At 46.0% G+C, this 15,863-nt stretch overlaps 3 protein-coding genes across 6 annotated transcripts in view; 2 read left to right on the top strand and 1 right to left on the bottom strand.

Moving 5' to 3' along the window:
• LOC112216340 (phosphatidylinositol 5-phosphate 4-kinase type-2 gamma) overlaps nucleotides 1-7,883 on the top strand; it is a 33,285-nt gene extending 25,402 nt beyond the window's left edge. For 2 of the 3 annotated variants that reach the window (XM_024376252.2, XM_024376250.2), the window contains exon 10: nucleotides 166-1,531. In XM_024376252.2, the coding sequence (XP_024232020.1) occupies nucleotides 166-246 (81 nt within the window). In that variant the 3' untranslated portion in view covers nucleotides 247-1,531. Of the gene's footprint in view, nucleotides 1-165; nucleotides 1,532-7,756 lie in introns of those variants that run through there. The other variant, XR_002948306.2, reaches the window with a different exon arrangement.
• LOC112216341 (G-protein coupled receptor 182) lies at nucleotides 7,848-10,324 on the top strand. 2 transcript variants are annotated; one of them, XM_024376253.2, is made up of 2 exons: nucleotides 7,848-7,987; nucleotides 8,480-10,324. In XM_024376253.2, exon 2 carries the CDS (start codon nucleotides 8,483-8,485, stop codon nucleotides 9,572-9,574), a length of 1,092 nt encoding a protein of 363 aa, XP_024232021.1. In that variant the 5' UTR covers nucleotides 7,848-7,987; nucleotides 8,480-8,482; the 3' UTR covers nucleotides 9,575-10,324. The 2 variants fall into 2 exon arrangements, with proteins under 2 accessions (XP_024232021.1, XP_024232022.1); XM_024376254.2 differs by having other exon boundaries at nucleotides 7,870-7,992.
• Nucleotides 10,325-11,663: 1,339 nt separating this feature from the next.
• Nucleotides 11,664-15,749, bottom strand: LOC112216338 (zinc finger and BTB domain-containing protein 39). The gene is made up of 3 exons (XM_024376248.2): nucleotides 15,650-15,749; nucleotides 13,569-15,245; nucleotides 11,664-13,382 (listed from the first exon to the last, which is right to left on the bottom strand). The coding sequence occupies exons 2-3, from the start codon at nucleotides 15,213-15,215 to the stop codon at nucleotides 12,468-12,470; spliced, it is 2,562 nt and encodes an 853-aa protein (XP_024232016.1). The 5' UTR covers nucleotides 15,216-15,245; nucleotides 15,650-15,749; the 3' UTR covers nucleotides 11,664-12,467.
• Nucleotides 15,750-15,863: the final 114 nt, after the last annotated feature.

The raw sequence follows: 15,863 nt of genomic DNA, 5'->3' as shown, positions 1-15,863 counted from the left end.
AACAAAATGTGGAATTAGTCAAGAGGTATGAATACTTCCTGTAGGCACTATCTTATTTGTTTAACTTTTATCCGGAAAATGAGCATTTCATTGACGCTTTTCATTCCCATTTATATGAGCTACTCGGTCTGATGTGTGTACCCTTCTCTATGCCTCTGTCTTCAGGCTGGTGCTGAAATCTCCACTGTCCACCCAGAACAGTACGCCAAGCGATTTCGTGATTTCATCGCCAACATCTTTGCATAGCAGGACATTATAACCACCACTGATACAACCAACCTTTTCCCATTTAGATTGGATGGTTTGTATTGTTCTTTTGTTCTTTCTCTTTTACTTTTGTTCTGGGACTTTCTGCCTTGTTTTTCTTCTGATGTACATTTATATCATGAAACATTGACCCAAAAAATCTAAACACACAGATCATGTTATTTTGATCTCACACTTTACTGTTTCCATTGTTGTAATGTATTACTGACTGATACATATTTATTTTTAGATTGATAAGATGAATGTGATTCCATATTGATAAGCACTCTTGACTGACTTTGTAGCAAAAGGGTACTTAGGCTAATACTGTTGCTTTGTGTCCTCAGAGAGATGTTACACTGAAAAGGATAGAATAGACTTAAAGGGACAACCTGGGATTGATATATCGACCACTTTGTTGTTTGTTTGAATCCCAGATTGCCCCTATGACCCAGTCAGTTGAAATCCTGGGTCGTGTCCATTAAGCACCAAACAGAAGGAAGCGGTGGGAAACTGGGAGGTGCTGTACTACCAATGACTAACTACCTGAACTTGTCCAATAAGAAATCATGGTTATTTACAGGCTACTGAACACAACCTTTGATTGGTCTGATGTACTGAATATACTAATATAACTGGACATAGGAACATATAATTGTAGTGAACCCTACAGTAAATATCAGAGCAATTTGTCTCTGTCTTCTGGGATTTGCCATGAACGTCCCTCATCATCTCACATTGGATCATGTGTAGCATTATGCTATCATGAGTGGACTTGGAACCAGACCCTGTTGTTGGACTGACAATGTCCTTTTGAATACCTTTTGGTGCCTCAAACTGAGTCATTTTTAAAGGACTTCTCAAGATCATTGTTATGGGGAATATAAGTATAATCATTCCAACTCCCTCTCACACATTGTCATGCCAAACATGTTTTCTTGACAATGACAGCAATGGACCAAGCTAGAATAAAAGATGAGTAGAGGTAGACGATGGTCTATGCTTGGTCAGATTTGACGACGACTATTATTATGACATCTGAAGAGACTCCACAGAAGAGCTAGCTTGGGTATTATGTGTCACTCATAGAATATAGCACTACATTTCAGCTGCTTTATGCAATTTGATTGCCTTAAAGATGTGATGAGTTTTCTAGTCTAGAAGTTGAATACATTGACGGGCTGAATAGTTACAGTATGAGTAAGTGAAGCCTTGTAACCATTGTGATTGCACATCTTGTATTTTTGCAAATCAGCTTTTGGATCAAAATATATTTTACAAAGAATTTCTGAAATTGTTTTTTTTATATAGATTTTACATTATAGCAGTCACACACACATACACATCTCTCTTGGTGTGTGGTTAGTGGTACAGTTGATATGGTTGTGAGTTTGGTATTTTATTAGGATCTCCACAACAGCTACTCTTCCTGGGGTCCACATAAAACATGGAACATGACATAATACAGAACATTAATAGACAAGAACAGCCTCCCGGGTGGCGCAGTGGTTAAGGGCGCTGTACTGCAGTGCCAGCTGTGCCATCAGAGTCCCTGGGTTCGCGCCCAGGCTCTGTCGTAACCGGCCGCGACCGGGAGGTCCGTGGGGCAACCCACAATTGGCCTAGCGTCGTCCGGGTTAGGGAGGGCTTGGTCGGTAGGGATGTCCTTGTCTCATTGCGCACCAGCGACTCCTGTGGCGGGCCGGGCGCAGTGCGCGCTAACCAAGGTTGCCAGGTGCACGGTGTTGCCAGGTGCACGGTGTACCCTCCGACACATTGGTGCGGCTGGCTTCCGGGTTGGATGCGCGCTGTGTTAAGAAGCAGTACGGCTGGTTGGGTTGTGTATCGGAGGACGCATGACTTTCAACCTTCGTCTCTCCCGAGCCCGTACGGGAGTTGTAGCGATGAGACAAGATAGTAGCTACTACAACAATTGGATACCATGAAATTGGGGAGAAAAAAGGGGTAAAATTTTTAAAAAATACAAAAAATAGACAAGGACAGAACTACAGTACATACATTTCAAAATGGCACACAACCTACATATCAATACAATATCTAGGTCACGTAGGGGAGCGAGGCATTGCTTTTTTGTGTTAGTTTGGTTAGCGTTACAGTTGATAGGGGAGTTTGGTTAGCGTTACAGTTGATAGGGGGGTTAGTTTGGTTAGCGTTACAGTTGATAGGGGGGTTAGTTTGGTTAGCGTTACAGTTGATAGGGGGGTTAGTTTGGTTAGTGCTACCACTAGGGTTATTTGAGTATTACGCTGGCCACAGATAACAGGCTGAGCCCAACAGGCGGACTGGAGGAGGTCAGGAGGCATAATTCTGCTGACAGACCTCTTCCTGTTGCTTTAGGAAAAGAGAGGAATTGACAACTCTTAACAAAGGGACGTAAGCAGGATGGGCAGACTCAGGAGATTAAAAAAAAATATCAGCCTTAAACTAACAGAAATGCTGACAACCCGGAGAGAGGTGGAAGTTGAAACACTGCGTTCAGAACATGTCCCATGAGCCTCGGCCAACACAAATGTCTTCCCTGTGCTGCTCCTTATCACGCCGACCCCTGGAAGGCTGTCGTGGCTGTTGCCACTTGAACTCTTCAACAGAACAATAGTGCTGACTGCTCATTCATTTAGTTTGATTTATTTAGCCAGGATAGTCCACTCATTGACAATAGCCAGTGCTTTACAGGGAGCCCTGGGTCCCATAAAATCAATGAAAACAAACAAATTACACAGAAGTTAAATGGAGCTGATGGTGAGAACTGGAGTTATATTACAGCAAAAAAGCACCAAATAAGTTGATGTAATGCTATTCCAAATGCTGATATCATGTCCTTTGCTTTGTCACCTAACCTGACAGGTGTTGACAACTTAATGATCTGACTCACTATTTCAATAGGAAAACTGACTAGGGGTGATTCCCGCCCAAATTCATAGCACTAAGTTCATAGATCGGCCAAAGGATGATGTTAATGCTACGGAGCTTTCGGGAAATACACCCCTTCCAAGGTAGATGAAACAATCCATTGACATGTTGTAAGTAAAATAATTGCCTACAACTGGCTGTACAGAGTGGCTGCCAAGCTACTGTAGTTTAAGTAGTGATTTCAAAGTGAGTGCTGAGACGAACATCATGGACCGGGAGAGATGGAGGGGGGTTCAGATTAAAGGGCTCTCTCACGCCAGTGAGGTTTGATGCTTCCAATGTCCCCCTACTCTCTGCTATTCATCACTCCTCTACGGCTAAAGGGGCTTCCTGGGATTGTCTTATGTTAAGCGGCTGTTTTTTTGGTTTATCACACAGCCCCTTCATACCAACTAAGCTGTGTTTTTACTGAAGTTTCATCTTAGACAATTGGTAGAATTATAGAATTGTTGTTCGCCGCAGAATAACTGGACCGAGAAATTCAGAAAGTATTCAGACCCCTTAACTTTTTTCACATTTTGTTTTATGTTACAGCCTTTTTTTTTTATTCCTCAATCTACACACACTACCCCATAATGACAAAGCAAAAACAGGTTAAAAAAAAACAAACTGAAATATCACATTTACATAAGTATTCAGACCCTTTACTCAGTACTTTGGGGCGGCAGGTAGCCTAGTGGTTAGAGCGTTGGACGAGTAACCGAAAGGTTGCGAGATCAAATCCATGAGCTGGCAAGGTAAAAATCTGTCTTCTGCTCCTGAACAAGGCAGTTAACCCACTGTTCCTAGGCCGTCATTGAAAATAAGAATTTGCTATTAACTGACTTGCCCAGTCAAATAAAGGTAAAATAAAAAACCGTTGAAGCACCTTTGTCAGCGATTACAGCCTCGAGTCTTCTTGGGTATGATTCTATAAGCACACTTATATTTGGGGAGTTTTTCACCTTCTCTGCAGATCCTCTCAAGCTCTGTCAGGTTGGATGGGGAGTGTTGCTGCACAACTATTTTCAGGTCTCTCCAGAGATGTTTGATCGGGTTCAAATCCGGGCTCTGGCTGGGCCACTCAAGGACATTCAGAGACTTGTTCCGAAGCCACTCCTGCGTTGCCTTGGCTGTTGTTGTCCTGATGGAAGGTGAACCTTCGCCCCAGTCTGAGGTCCTGAGCACTCTGGAGCAGGTTTTCATTAAATCAAGTTTTTGTCATGTGCTGAATACAACATGCTTACTTACAAGCCCTTAACTTTATTGAACTGCATTGTTGGTTTAAGAAAATATTTACTAAATAAAATGTAAACACAATTAAATAAAAAATAACGAGGCTATATACAAGGGGTACCGGTTAGTCAAGATAATTTTGTACATGTAGGTAGGGTTAAAGTGACTATGCATAGATAATAAACAGTGAGTAGCAGCAGTGTAAAAACAAATGGGTGGGGTGTCAATGTAAATAGTCCAGGTGGCCATTTGATTAATTGTTCAGCAGTCTTATAGCTTGGGGTAGACGCTATTTAGCAGCCTTTTGGACCTAGACTTGGCGCACTGGTACCGTACAGTCTATGACCTGTGTGACTGGAGTCTTTGACAATGTTTTGGACCTTCCTCTGAAACTGCCTAGCATATATGTCTTGGATGGTAGGAAGCTTGGCCCCAGTGATGTACTGGGCCATACGCACTACCCTCGCGCCTTTCGGGCGGATGCCGAGCAGTTGCCATACCAGGCGGTGATGCAACTGGTCAGGATGGTCTCTGGTGCAGCTGTAGAACTTTGTGAGGATCTCAGGACCCATGCCAAATCCTTTCAGTCTCCTGACTGGTAAAAGGTGTTGTCGTGTCCTCTTCACAACTGTCTTGGTGTGTTTGGACCATGATTGTTTGTTGGTGACGTGGACAACAAGGAACTTCAGCCCCGTAGATGTTAATGGGGGCCTGTTTGGCCCTCCCTTTCCTGTAGTCCATGATCAGCTCCTTGGTTTTGCTCACGTTGAGAGAGGTTGTTGTCATGGCACCACACTGCCAGGTCTCTGATCTCCTCCCTATAGGCTGTCTCATCGTTGTCGGTGATCAGGCCTACAACCTGTTGTGTCATCAGCAAACTTAATGATGGTGTTGGAGTTGTGCTTGGCCACACAGTCGTGGGGTGAACAGGGAGTACAGGAGAGGACTAAGCACGCACCCCTGAGGGGCCCCCGTGTTGAGGATCACCGTGGCAGATGTGTTGTTGCTTACCCTTACCACCTGGGGACGGCCGTCAGGAAGTTCAGGATCCAGTTGCAGAGGGAAGGTGTTTAGTCCCAGGGTCCTTAGCTTAGTGATGAGCTTTGTGGTCACTATGGTGTTGACCACTGAGCTGTTGTCAATGATCAGAATTCTCACATAGGTGTTCCTTTTGTCCAGGTGGGACAGGGCAGTGTGGAGTGGGATTTGAGATTGCGTCATATGCGGATCTGTTAGGGCTGTATGCGAATTGGAGTGGGTCTAGGGTTTCCGGGATTATTGTGTTGTGACCGACCCATGACCAGCCTTTCAAAGCACTTCATGGCTTTGAAAGGAAACATGCTACGGTTCTGTGGTGATTTAGGCAGGTTACCTTCGCTTTCTTGGTCACACTGATTATGGTGGTCTATTTTTTTTTTATTTGACCTTTTATTTAACTAGGCAAGTCCGTTAAGAACAAATTCTTAATTTCAATGACAGCCTAAGAATAGTGGGTTTAACTGCCTTGTTCAGGGGCAGAACAACATATTTTTACCTTGTCAGCTCGGGGATTCAATCTTGCAACCTTTCAGTTACTAGTCCATCGCCCTAACCACTAGGCTACCTGCCGCCCCCCCGTCTGCTTGAAGCATGTAGGTATTACAGACTTGGTGAGGGAGAGGTTGAAATTGTCAGTGAAGTGAGTACATGTCCTGGTAATCCGTCTGGCCCTGCGGCCTTGTGAAAGGTGAACTGTTTAAAGGTCTTGCTCACAGCGGCTACGGAGAGTGTGATCACACAGTCGTCTGGAACTGCTGGTGCTCTCCGTGCATGCTTCAGTGTTGCTTGCCTTGAAGCGAGCATAAAAGGCATTTAGCTTGTCTGGTAGCTCGCGTCACTGGGCAGTTCGCGGCTGGGTTTCTCTTTGTAGTCCGTAATAGTTGCATGCCCTGCCACATCCGATGAGCGTCAGAGCCGGTGTCGTAGGATTCAATCTTAGTACTGTATTGACGTTTTGCCTGTTTGAGGGCATAGCAGGATTTATTATAAGCGTCTGGATCAAGTATCTCTGTACTTTCCTCTGTTGACTAGTCTACCAGTCCCTGCCGCTGAATAACATCCCCACAGCATGATACTGCCACCACCAAGCTTCACCATAGGGATGGTGCCAGGTTTCCTCCAGACGTGACTCTGCATTCAGGCCAAAGAGTTAAATCTTGGTTTCATCAGACCAGAGAATCTTGTTTCTCTTGGTCTGAATGTTCTTTAGGTGCCTTTTGGCAAACTCCAAGTGGGCTGTCATGTGCCTTTTACTGAGGAGTGACTTCCGTCTGGCCTACCATAATGGCCTGATTGGTGGAGGGTTGCAGAGATGGTTGTCCTTCTGGAATATTCTCCCATCTCCACAGAGGAACTCTGGAGCTCTGTCAGAGTGACCATCGGGATCTTGGTCACCTCCCTGACCAAGGCCCTTCTCCCCCGATTGCTCAGTTTGGCCGGGCGGTCAGCTCTAGGAAGGGACTTGGTGGTTCCAAACTTCTTCCATTTAAGAATGATGGGGACCACTCTGTTCTCTGGGACCTTCAATGCTGCAGAATTATTTCTGTACCATTCCCCAGATCTGTGCCTTGACACAATCCTGTCATGGAGCTCTTTGGACAATTCCTTTGACCTCATGGCTTGGTTTTTTTCTCTGTCAACTGTCAACTGTGGGACCTTATATAGACAGGTGTGTGCCTTTCCAAATCATGTTACCACAGGTGGACTCCAAGTTGTAGAAACATCTCAAGGATGATCAATGGAAACAGGATGCACCTGAGCTCAATTTTGAGTCTCATAGCAAACGGTCTGAATACTTACGTAAATAAGGTATTTGTTTTTTATATTTAATACATTTGCAAATCTGTTTCCGCTTCATCATTATGGGGTATTGTGTGTAGATTGATAAGAAAAACATTTATTTAATCAATGTTTGATTTAACAAAATGTGGAAAAAGGCAAGGGGTCTGAATACTTTCCAAATGCACTGTATTTACCACTTACTTTATATGTGAAGGAAATATAAGGGTTGATAGAGGAGCATACAATATGTGTAATGTACTAAGCAACAATGCTAAGTTTGCAGCTGTTATGGAGGTAATGGTAGAGATTCTAGGTAGGCTGCTTTCCCTGTTTCACCCAGTCACACTGACCCCGTAACAGCTTTTCAAATGGCACCGTATTACCTATATAATGCATTCGTTTTAAACAAGGCAATAAAAAGTAATCCACTAAATTGGGAATGGGGAGCTATTTGGGACACAGGCCAGTATTTCCCCCCTGGCAGCTCCACAGTCAAGGCTTTCCTGCTCTTCTCCACACTACCAACCCCCACCCCCCTTCTTAGGATGTCCTGTCAACTCTGGCACTGAGAAGACAGGACGGGGGAGGAGAGGGCTTTGTCTGTCAGTCCAGTCAGCCTGAACTAAGCACAGATTCTCCAGGACCCCAGAGCCAGTCCAGCCTCCTCGCTCCTCCAAGCCTCAGCCAGGCAGACCACCAGAACCCCCTGCCCTGAGGGACCTTTCCTAACCACTCATCATCTATCACCAGGTTCTCCTCGCCACAGCACATCAAGGTACTGTATGTATCACAACAGTACGGCTTCCTGCTGTTCTTTACCTCTAGTAGAATTTAACGATTTGAGTTTAGACTTGATACACTAAGAGTGAAAAATGAAAAACTTAATTTGTGAATATTTATTATTTAATTACCTCATTATGATCTACATAAAGTCATTTATTCATGCATTTTTTGGCTGTATTATGATAAGAGGAAAACTGGGGGGAGAACAGCAAATTATGATTATCTCAAATTAGCTGGTGTACACATACGCCATAGTGTCTGGCTTTGTCTCAGGTTGATTAAAAAAATAAACTATATATATATTCTTCATGACAATTCTCTGGTGTGAAATGCTCCTCACATTTCATCTTGCAGCTCAGAACCAGACAGAAATGCATGTTTCACCACTGCACGTCCTCCACTGCTTACATTATGTCTGACTTTAATCTGATTATACCAATTCTAAACTCCTAACACGGCTAACAATTTCCTCTGCTTTCAATAGACAATGAACGAATTTGACTTGCACAACTCCTCGTTAAATTTCTTCAATGGCACGCCCTGGTTCGTCTACGAGTGCACCCTCAATCTGGATAAGGACTATCAGCGGATCGCCTTGTTCCTGCTCTACCTGCTGCTGTTCATGGTGGGGCTGGCTGAAAACACCCTGGTGGTCTGGGTCAATTGGCGCCGGCGCCACTCGGCCAACGGTGTCTTGTTCTGCGTCATCAACGTGAGCTTGTCGGACCTGATGGTGGTTCTGATGTTGCCCTTCTACATGCTGGAGGTGACCATGGACAAGGTATGGCTGTGGGGCCGCTTCCTATGTAAAGTCACCCACCTCATCTACGTGATCAACTTCTATAGCAGCTCCTTCTTCCTGGCCTTCATGACCCTGGAGCGCTACCTGTCCCTGTCCAGGCCCTCGTCTCCTGCCTGCTTCCCCGTAGCCAGACGTCGCCGCTGGCTACTCTGCGGTGGTCTCTGGCTCCTCTCCCTGTTCCTGGCTCTGCTGGAGAACGTCCACATGGACCTGCTGGAGTGGGACGAGCCGGGCTGCTACATGCTGCCAGAGAACAACTACACTGAGTGGTTTGTCTCCGTCTCCTTCCTCTGCCTCATCTTCCAGTTCCTTGGCCCGGCCTCCATCATCGTCACCTGTAACATCTTGATAGCCCGAGCGGTGCGCTCCGCTCCAGACGTGCAGGGAAAACGGGACGTCTGGCTGGTGCATGTGTACTCCCTGGTGTTTGTCCTCTGCTGGCTGCCGTACCACATCGTCTTGTTCCTGATGATGGTGGATGATCTGGACCCTCACGTGTTCAGCTGCAACACAGTGGAGGTGCTCTACAACTCCTACGGTGTGGTTGAGGGCCTGTCGCTCTTCCACTGCATCGCCAACCCTATCCTTTACAACTTCCTCAGCAAGAGCTTCCGTTCCAACCTGATCAACGCTGTGGTCCACTATGTACCCAGGGAGTTCCCAGGAGGGTCGAATCCCCAAGAAACTGCACCCAACGCAGGAGGACCAGACACTAGGAAGAAGGAATGCAAGCTTAGCAACATGAGCACCAGTCACTCTGATGTTGCTGGGTTGTAGAAAAAGGAAGCACCACAGTGTCACATTGAGACTTAACTAGCCATCATCACCGAAGGACAATGGAGGAAAGGGGAACTTGAAAGCTGTTACTGAAGCGTGTGCTGCCTTCACAGGCTAGACATGTCACAAGACAAGGTTTCTTAGTCTGACTCTCTTGGGTCCAGATTGTTCACCCTTCTCCCAAAGTGTACACTTGCACACTTTCATTTCAAAGTATTTGATTGGTGTAAGCATTGGCTGAAGGGAGTTTCTTACATTATAAAAAAAGAAAACATGACCAGCAGTGTGCAAGTACACATTTATGGAGAATCAGGATTCAGCCTTGGTCACTAAGAAATAGTCATGTAAATGATGGGCTCTCTGTCCCTCTCATCTGTCTCCCATTTTTCTCTTTCAGCACATCAATAATGTTGTAAACAGAGGAAGGAAGGAAACGCTTTCGGATTTTTTTCTTTGAACTTCCACAGGAACCTGTGGCACCAATATCTAGGAACTTCTGGAGGACAGAATTAGTCATTACATCGCTGGGTGAAGAGAAGCTTCCTCGCAAATAAACGTTTTCCTCTGTGTAACATAGATGAGATTTAAAACTTATAACTACTGAGTATAAACAACTTGTAAAATTGAAATGCAACTGCTGAATGTAAAACATTTTGATTACACAAACATAAACAGATCTTAATTTCCACAGCAACTTTTTTTTTTCTGCTGAATTTGTAAATGTGTTGAATAAAAGTATTTCAAACAGGATGATTGTGTTTATCAAAATCAACTTCCCCTTTTGATTATTTACAATAGGGAAAAATAAAGGCAAGATTATGAATAGCTCCTGTAGTAGGAGGCAGGTAGCCTAGTGTTGAGCCAGTAACCAAAAGGTCGCTGGTTCAAATACCTGAGCCAACAAGGTGAAATTAACTGTTAACTTGCCCTTGAGTAAGGCACTTAACCCTCATTTGCCACGGGCTGCCTTACTACTATGACTGACCTTTTAAAACATCACATTTCACTGCACCTATCTGGTGTGTAACAATGCAACATCTTTACATTTTTGATGGGCTGGTTTCCCAGAGATTAAGCATAGTCCTGGACTAAATAGCACTTTCAATGGATATTCTCCATTAAATAAACTTTTCAGTCCAGGACTAGGTTTAATCTGTATCTGGAAAACATCTCTTAAATGGTATAACTTTTATTTTATGCAGACCTGGGTAAAATTATATTTGATTAGTTACTTAAATACTTATTTTCTGTTTGAGTATTTTCAAATCTGTCCCAAATCAACATTGAAAGTATTTAAATTTCCTATAAATAGCCTATTTTTAAGTACTTATTTTCAAATGCATGGGTTATTAAATGCATGTTAGTGTGAGTATTTCCAAATGCATTCCAATATTCAACTACTTATCTTTTCAAATAAATATCTAAATACTTCCAAATGTCAAAGTAATATAAAAAAATACCCTGAGTATTACTTCAACACAGGTCTGATTGTACAAAATCAGTCCTCATTTTTTAGTTGAATACTTGCCTAAGTTTGCTTTCACTGGGAAGTCCGGAAGGAATTTTATGTTGGTTTAACGATGTTGACATGGTAATAAGAGGGAGAAAAGGCTTAGGTTTCACTTCACATACAGCACAATGGGAGGAAGCAGCATACCAAGAACAGAACAGCATTACAGGTTCAAAGGTCACCAGTCCCTAAAGCAGGATCTAGATAAACATGCAAATTGTGCATAAATGCATATGCATCATTAAAATGTAATGATGAATGTATTCTGTGGCAGAAAACATAACAGATCCAATACAATAAAGAAAAAACAAAGCATTAGGGTTAGGAGCCAAAAGTAACTAGACAGTGAGATAAACATTTGTTATATTTACTTTATTCTTTCCAGAACTAGAAACGAGATATAAAGGCCAACGTTCATAGTTCTCATTAAAAAAAAGTACATAAAATAATAAATATAATAAATAGTTTAATCCGACTGATGAGGTGAGACACCAAATAGTTGTTTAAATGTCATCATGCCCAAAGTGAGCACTTGAAGGACCACAAGTCTACAAAACACAACACTCATAACGTAGTGCCTTTGAAATGCTGAGACAAGGCAGACATGATTTCCTGTGATTTTTAAAACTCTTGCGTGACTAAATGGCACTCTGGTTGGAAACTACCGTTCATACCATCTGATCAGTAACACATATGAACTACTATATAATGTCTGCATTATAGTCTATCACTACATAAATGCTTTGAGGAAGATGTACCTAAATGGTTTCCTTGGGAACAGATACAGCAAGGCCTCATTCATCCTCCCATTCTTCAGTTAAAGTATGATGGGTCAGGTACACTTAACCCATGTTAATGGGTACATATGCTTGGTGCAGCGTGGCAAATATTGTTTCACTCAGACATACATGAATGGTCTGTCACATGTTTAATATAAAAATGGATGTACACGTAACTGACAACAGTGATAGAAAAATGTAATTCATTTTTTGTAAAACTGAGTAATAAGACACTTAAGACAACGTTTGACTGCAACTTAGGAAAAGCCAATGGACTTGCGTTGAAAACAGTCAGTAAACAGTAGCACGTCCTTCCTTCCATAGACCACAATAGATATACTGCCACCAAGTGGCTAAGCTTCTTCCAAGAAAGATGACCTTTCCGGCTACACTATGCTACAAAACAGGTCTCCTCGATCCATAATACCATCTGAAATACAGACATAAAACAAGTGAAATACATTCTACACGGCTATAGATATGGTCCACAACCAGAAAGAGGTATTGAAAGCGAGTGGAAAAGAAGGAGAGAATAGGCGAGAGACAGGCAGACAAAGAGACGGAGGGAAGAAAAGGAAGTGAAAGACACCAGAGGAGTAGCTGATCAGGTGTCCAGGGCGGGGAGGGGTTCTTTGGAGTGGTCGTTGTACATGAAGGTCTGCTCTATGTTGAAGTCTGGAGGCAGGTGGTCCTTGTGGACGTCCATGTGGGAGGACACCAGCTTGAGCGTGGAAAAGTAGAGGCCGCAAATGGTGCAGCGGTACATGAGTGCCCCGGCATGAGTCTTCAAGTGGCAGATCATGGTGGAGCGCCCTCGGAAGAACCTCAGGCACACCTTGCACTGGTACGGCTTCTCCCCAGTGTGGATGCGCAGGTGGTAGGTGAACTCGCCAGAGTGGGCAAAGCGTTTGCCACAGAAGCGACAGCGGTACCATTTCTCCCGGGGGATGGTGCCACCCATGGAGTTCCCATTGGACAGGAGGCCTGTGGGAAAGCCAGCTGCCACAGCCCCCTGGAGCAGCTTGTCTGAGAGGCTGAAGGAGCCCAGGCCGAAGCCCATGTTGCCCAGCTTCCCCAGGCTGCCTGCCTCCAGGGGGGAGGAGGAGGAGCAGGAGGAAGGGTACTCTATCTGGTCAGCCTTTCGTTTCCCTGCCCACCCCTGGCTGCCCTGGGCCTCGTTGGTGTGAAAGCTCAGGTGGTACTGGAAAGCTGAGGAAGAGCGGAAGGTCTGTGGGCATAAGAAGCAACGCAGCTCCTCCTCTCCCTCTGGTCCGGCTGCTTTATGAGCCCTCATGGCCTCTCTGTCAGTGGCGGCCTCCTCAGCATGCAGGAACATGTGTCTGTCCAGCAGAGGGCGATCTAGGAAGCCGCAGGCGCAGAGCGGGCAGGAGTAGACTGGCAGGGAGAGGTGGGTGAGGGCGTGCCACAGCAGGGCACATAGGGAGGGCTGGGGCAGCTGGCACACACCACAGCTCAGTGACTGGATGGACACGTGACTCAGCAGGTGATCCCTGATGACCTGGGGGAAGGAGAGAGACAGTATGTCAACAATACAAGGAGGGAAAATAGATATCTTAGCCACCTCGATGCAATAGGTGTGCTCGAGTTCAATGAATTTGATGGAGCTATGTCAATCTATATATTTTACCGTCGCCATTAGCCAAAACGCAAAATCACTCAGGAGAAGTGGAGCAACCAAACTGACCTGGAAGTCCTTGGTGAGGGCTTTGTTACAGACAGCACACTGCAGCTCCCCGTTGTGCCCCTGGGTAGCGTTGTGGAGCTGACTGGGGAGGGTGTACCTGGCTGCAGCTTGGCGCCGGTGGCGAACCAACTTGGCCTGGCTGTTGAACTGGAGATGACACATGTCACAAGAGAACACCACATGGGACAAGGCGTGGGTGATGCAGGCGCCACGGTCTCCGGGGAAAGATGCCCCACACACCCTGCAGGCCCCTGTCTCAGTGAGGTGGGTCTCTGCGTGGGCCCTCAGGGAAGCAGAGTCGGCCAACAGTGCCATTCCACAGGCTTTACACGCCATTATACCCTGCACCGATGACACCTGGCCTGTGTTCACACCCCCTGCACTGACCGCTGCTCTGTTCTCCACACACACCAAGTCCTCGTCTTCATCCTCCTCCTCATCTTCCTCCTCCATGTAGTTCTCGCCATCGCTCAACTCGATGATCTCTCCAGCCAGCTGTCTCCACTGGTCCACTCCTCCATCCGTCCCTTCTTCATCTCCCTGCAAATGCTCTCTCTCTTCCTCGTTCTCTTCATCATCGTCTTCATCATCCCCCCCCCCAAAGATGACCCCTGCATGGTCAGAGCTCACACCTCCCACCCCAGCCTCCACCACTCCCATCTGCAGGCTGTCCAGGGGGTCTCCAGAGGAGGACGAAGGGGCCTCCCTCACCCCACAGATGTCCCCTCCCAGCTGGGCTGACGAGTCGGGGTAGGAGCAGGAGTCAGATACACATGGAGGTACAGAACCAGCCCTACTCCCACTAACTACCATCTGTTCCTCCTCACCGTTATCAACTCCGTCTCCCACCACCACCTCCTCAGTCTTCAGCTGCAGGGGAGGTCCAGGTGTAGCCTCAACAGCTACAGTGGACATGTCTACTGAACTCTGCTGATCTCCTGTCAGCTGTACCCGTTTGTCTTCGGCCATCTGTCCATAGCCCAGGTGAGACTGGACGTCCTCTGCTTTGAGGGACAGGGACAGAGGGGCTGTGTGTCCACCACCCCGGCCCAGCCTGGCCACCCTGCTGCCCTGGGGGAGAGGTGAGGAGGCCGCCGCTGGAGTAGGAGCAGCCGAGGGACCAGCAGATGATGACAGGGAGGAACAAGACGCTGCAGAGGATGAGCACACGGATGACCCAGCAGCAGTAGCTGCAGCAGCAACCATGTCAGGGTCCAGGTCTCCATCCACCACACAGTCTGCAGAGCCAGAGCCCGGTTGCTGCAAGTCAGGGAAGGTAGCGTGACAGGCCCTCACCAGCTCTCTCACCCCCAGCCTCTCTGCCAGCTCATACAGCACTCCTACATCTATCAGGTCTGTGAAGATCTCTCCAGTGTAGATGAAAGTCAGGACCTTCTCAAAATTGGCCGGGGACACAAAATCCAGAGTGTACGTTGTCGTGGCTCCTGAGGTTCCGATCTGGGTCCCCCTGCCCGAGAACATGCTGCGGAAGTGGGTTCCGGCGCACGCGAGCACGGCGCGGTGCGCTGCAAAGGCGCGGCTCCCCACCTGGAGGATGACATCACAGAAGAGGCGGGACAGACGGCAGTGGTTGAGCTCGGCGAGGAGGCCAGCGGCGTGGCCTGAGCCCTGCAGCCGAATCCTCATCGCTCCCTGGCGGTGTTACTCAAATCCCAACTAGGAGAAGAGACAAGGGGAAGCCAACAGCGTCACTGTCTAGCCTAAATCAAGCCGCAATAACATAATCCAGTATCAAGCGCCATTGATTGATTGTGAGATTAAGGGAAGTGCAGCTTTGTCGAGTGCCATGCTTGTAAAACAAATATATAATACTTATTGAACTAACAGGTAGTTATTAGAGCTCGAATCCATAATAAACTAGGGAAACATTGTAACGTTTCAAGTTTCATTGAATGCTAATTTGTTAGGCTATCTAGCTTGCCAGCTAACGCTAGCTGCTCATCAGTTTTCTACGTTTGCCATGATCCAATTCCAAAATCTACAAAATGCAAACCTCTAAACACCTTTCTACAAGGATAGACAAAGTCTTTCATAAATCATGTTGATATTATATTCTTTACCAATAGAAGGCAGTATGTTCGACCATTTAGTCAACGTTTTCAATAGCTTCCTTTTTTATTATCGGTCGTTTCCAGTCGCACAGCAGTGACGTAAAACAAAATAATGCCTGGAAGGCTGCTTGAAAACCAAATATTTGGCAGTATTGCCCCCCAGCGGTTGGATGACAGTGGCACACAGGAGCCAGAGGGCCATAAAAACAGACTTTTACTTTTG

The sequence above is a fragment of the Oncorhynchus tshawytscha genome, linkage group LG16, assembly GCF_018296145.1.
Source record: "Oncorhynchus tshawytscha isolate Ot180627B linkage group LG16, Otsh_v2.0, whole genome shotgun sequence".
Taxonomy (NCBI): Eukaryota; Metazoa; Chordata; class Actinopteri; order Salmoniformes; family Salmonidae; genus Oncorhynchus; species Oncorhynchus tshawytscha.
This window is presented reverse-complemented; position numbering and strand designations above follow the sequence as displayed.

Excerpts from the sequence above, each read along its gene's own strand:
- LOC112216341 (XM_024376253.2), top strand. The coding sequence starts at position 8,483 with ATGAACGAATTTGACTTGCACAACTCCTCGTTAAATTTCTTCAATGGC.
- LOC112216338 (XM_024376248.2), bottom strand. The coding sequence starts at position 15,215 with ATGAGGATTCGGCTGCAGGGCTCAGGCCACGCCGCTGGCCTCCTCGCC. Across the intron at positions 13,383-13,568 it reads CCCTCACCAAGGACTTCCAG|GTCATCAGGGATCACCTGCT; the intron begins GTCAGTTTGGTT and ends TCCTTCCCCCAG.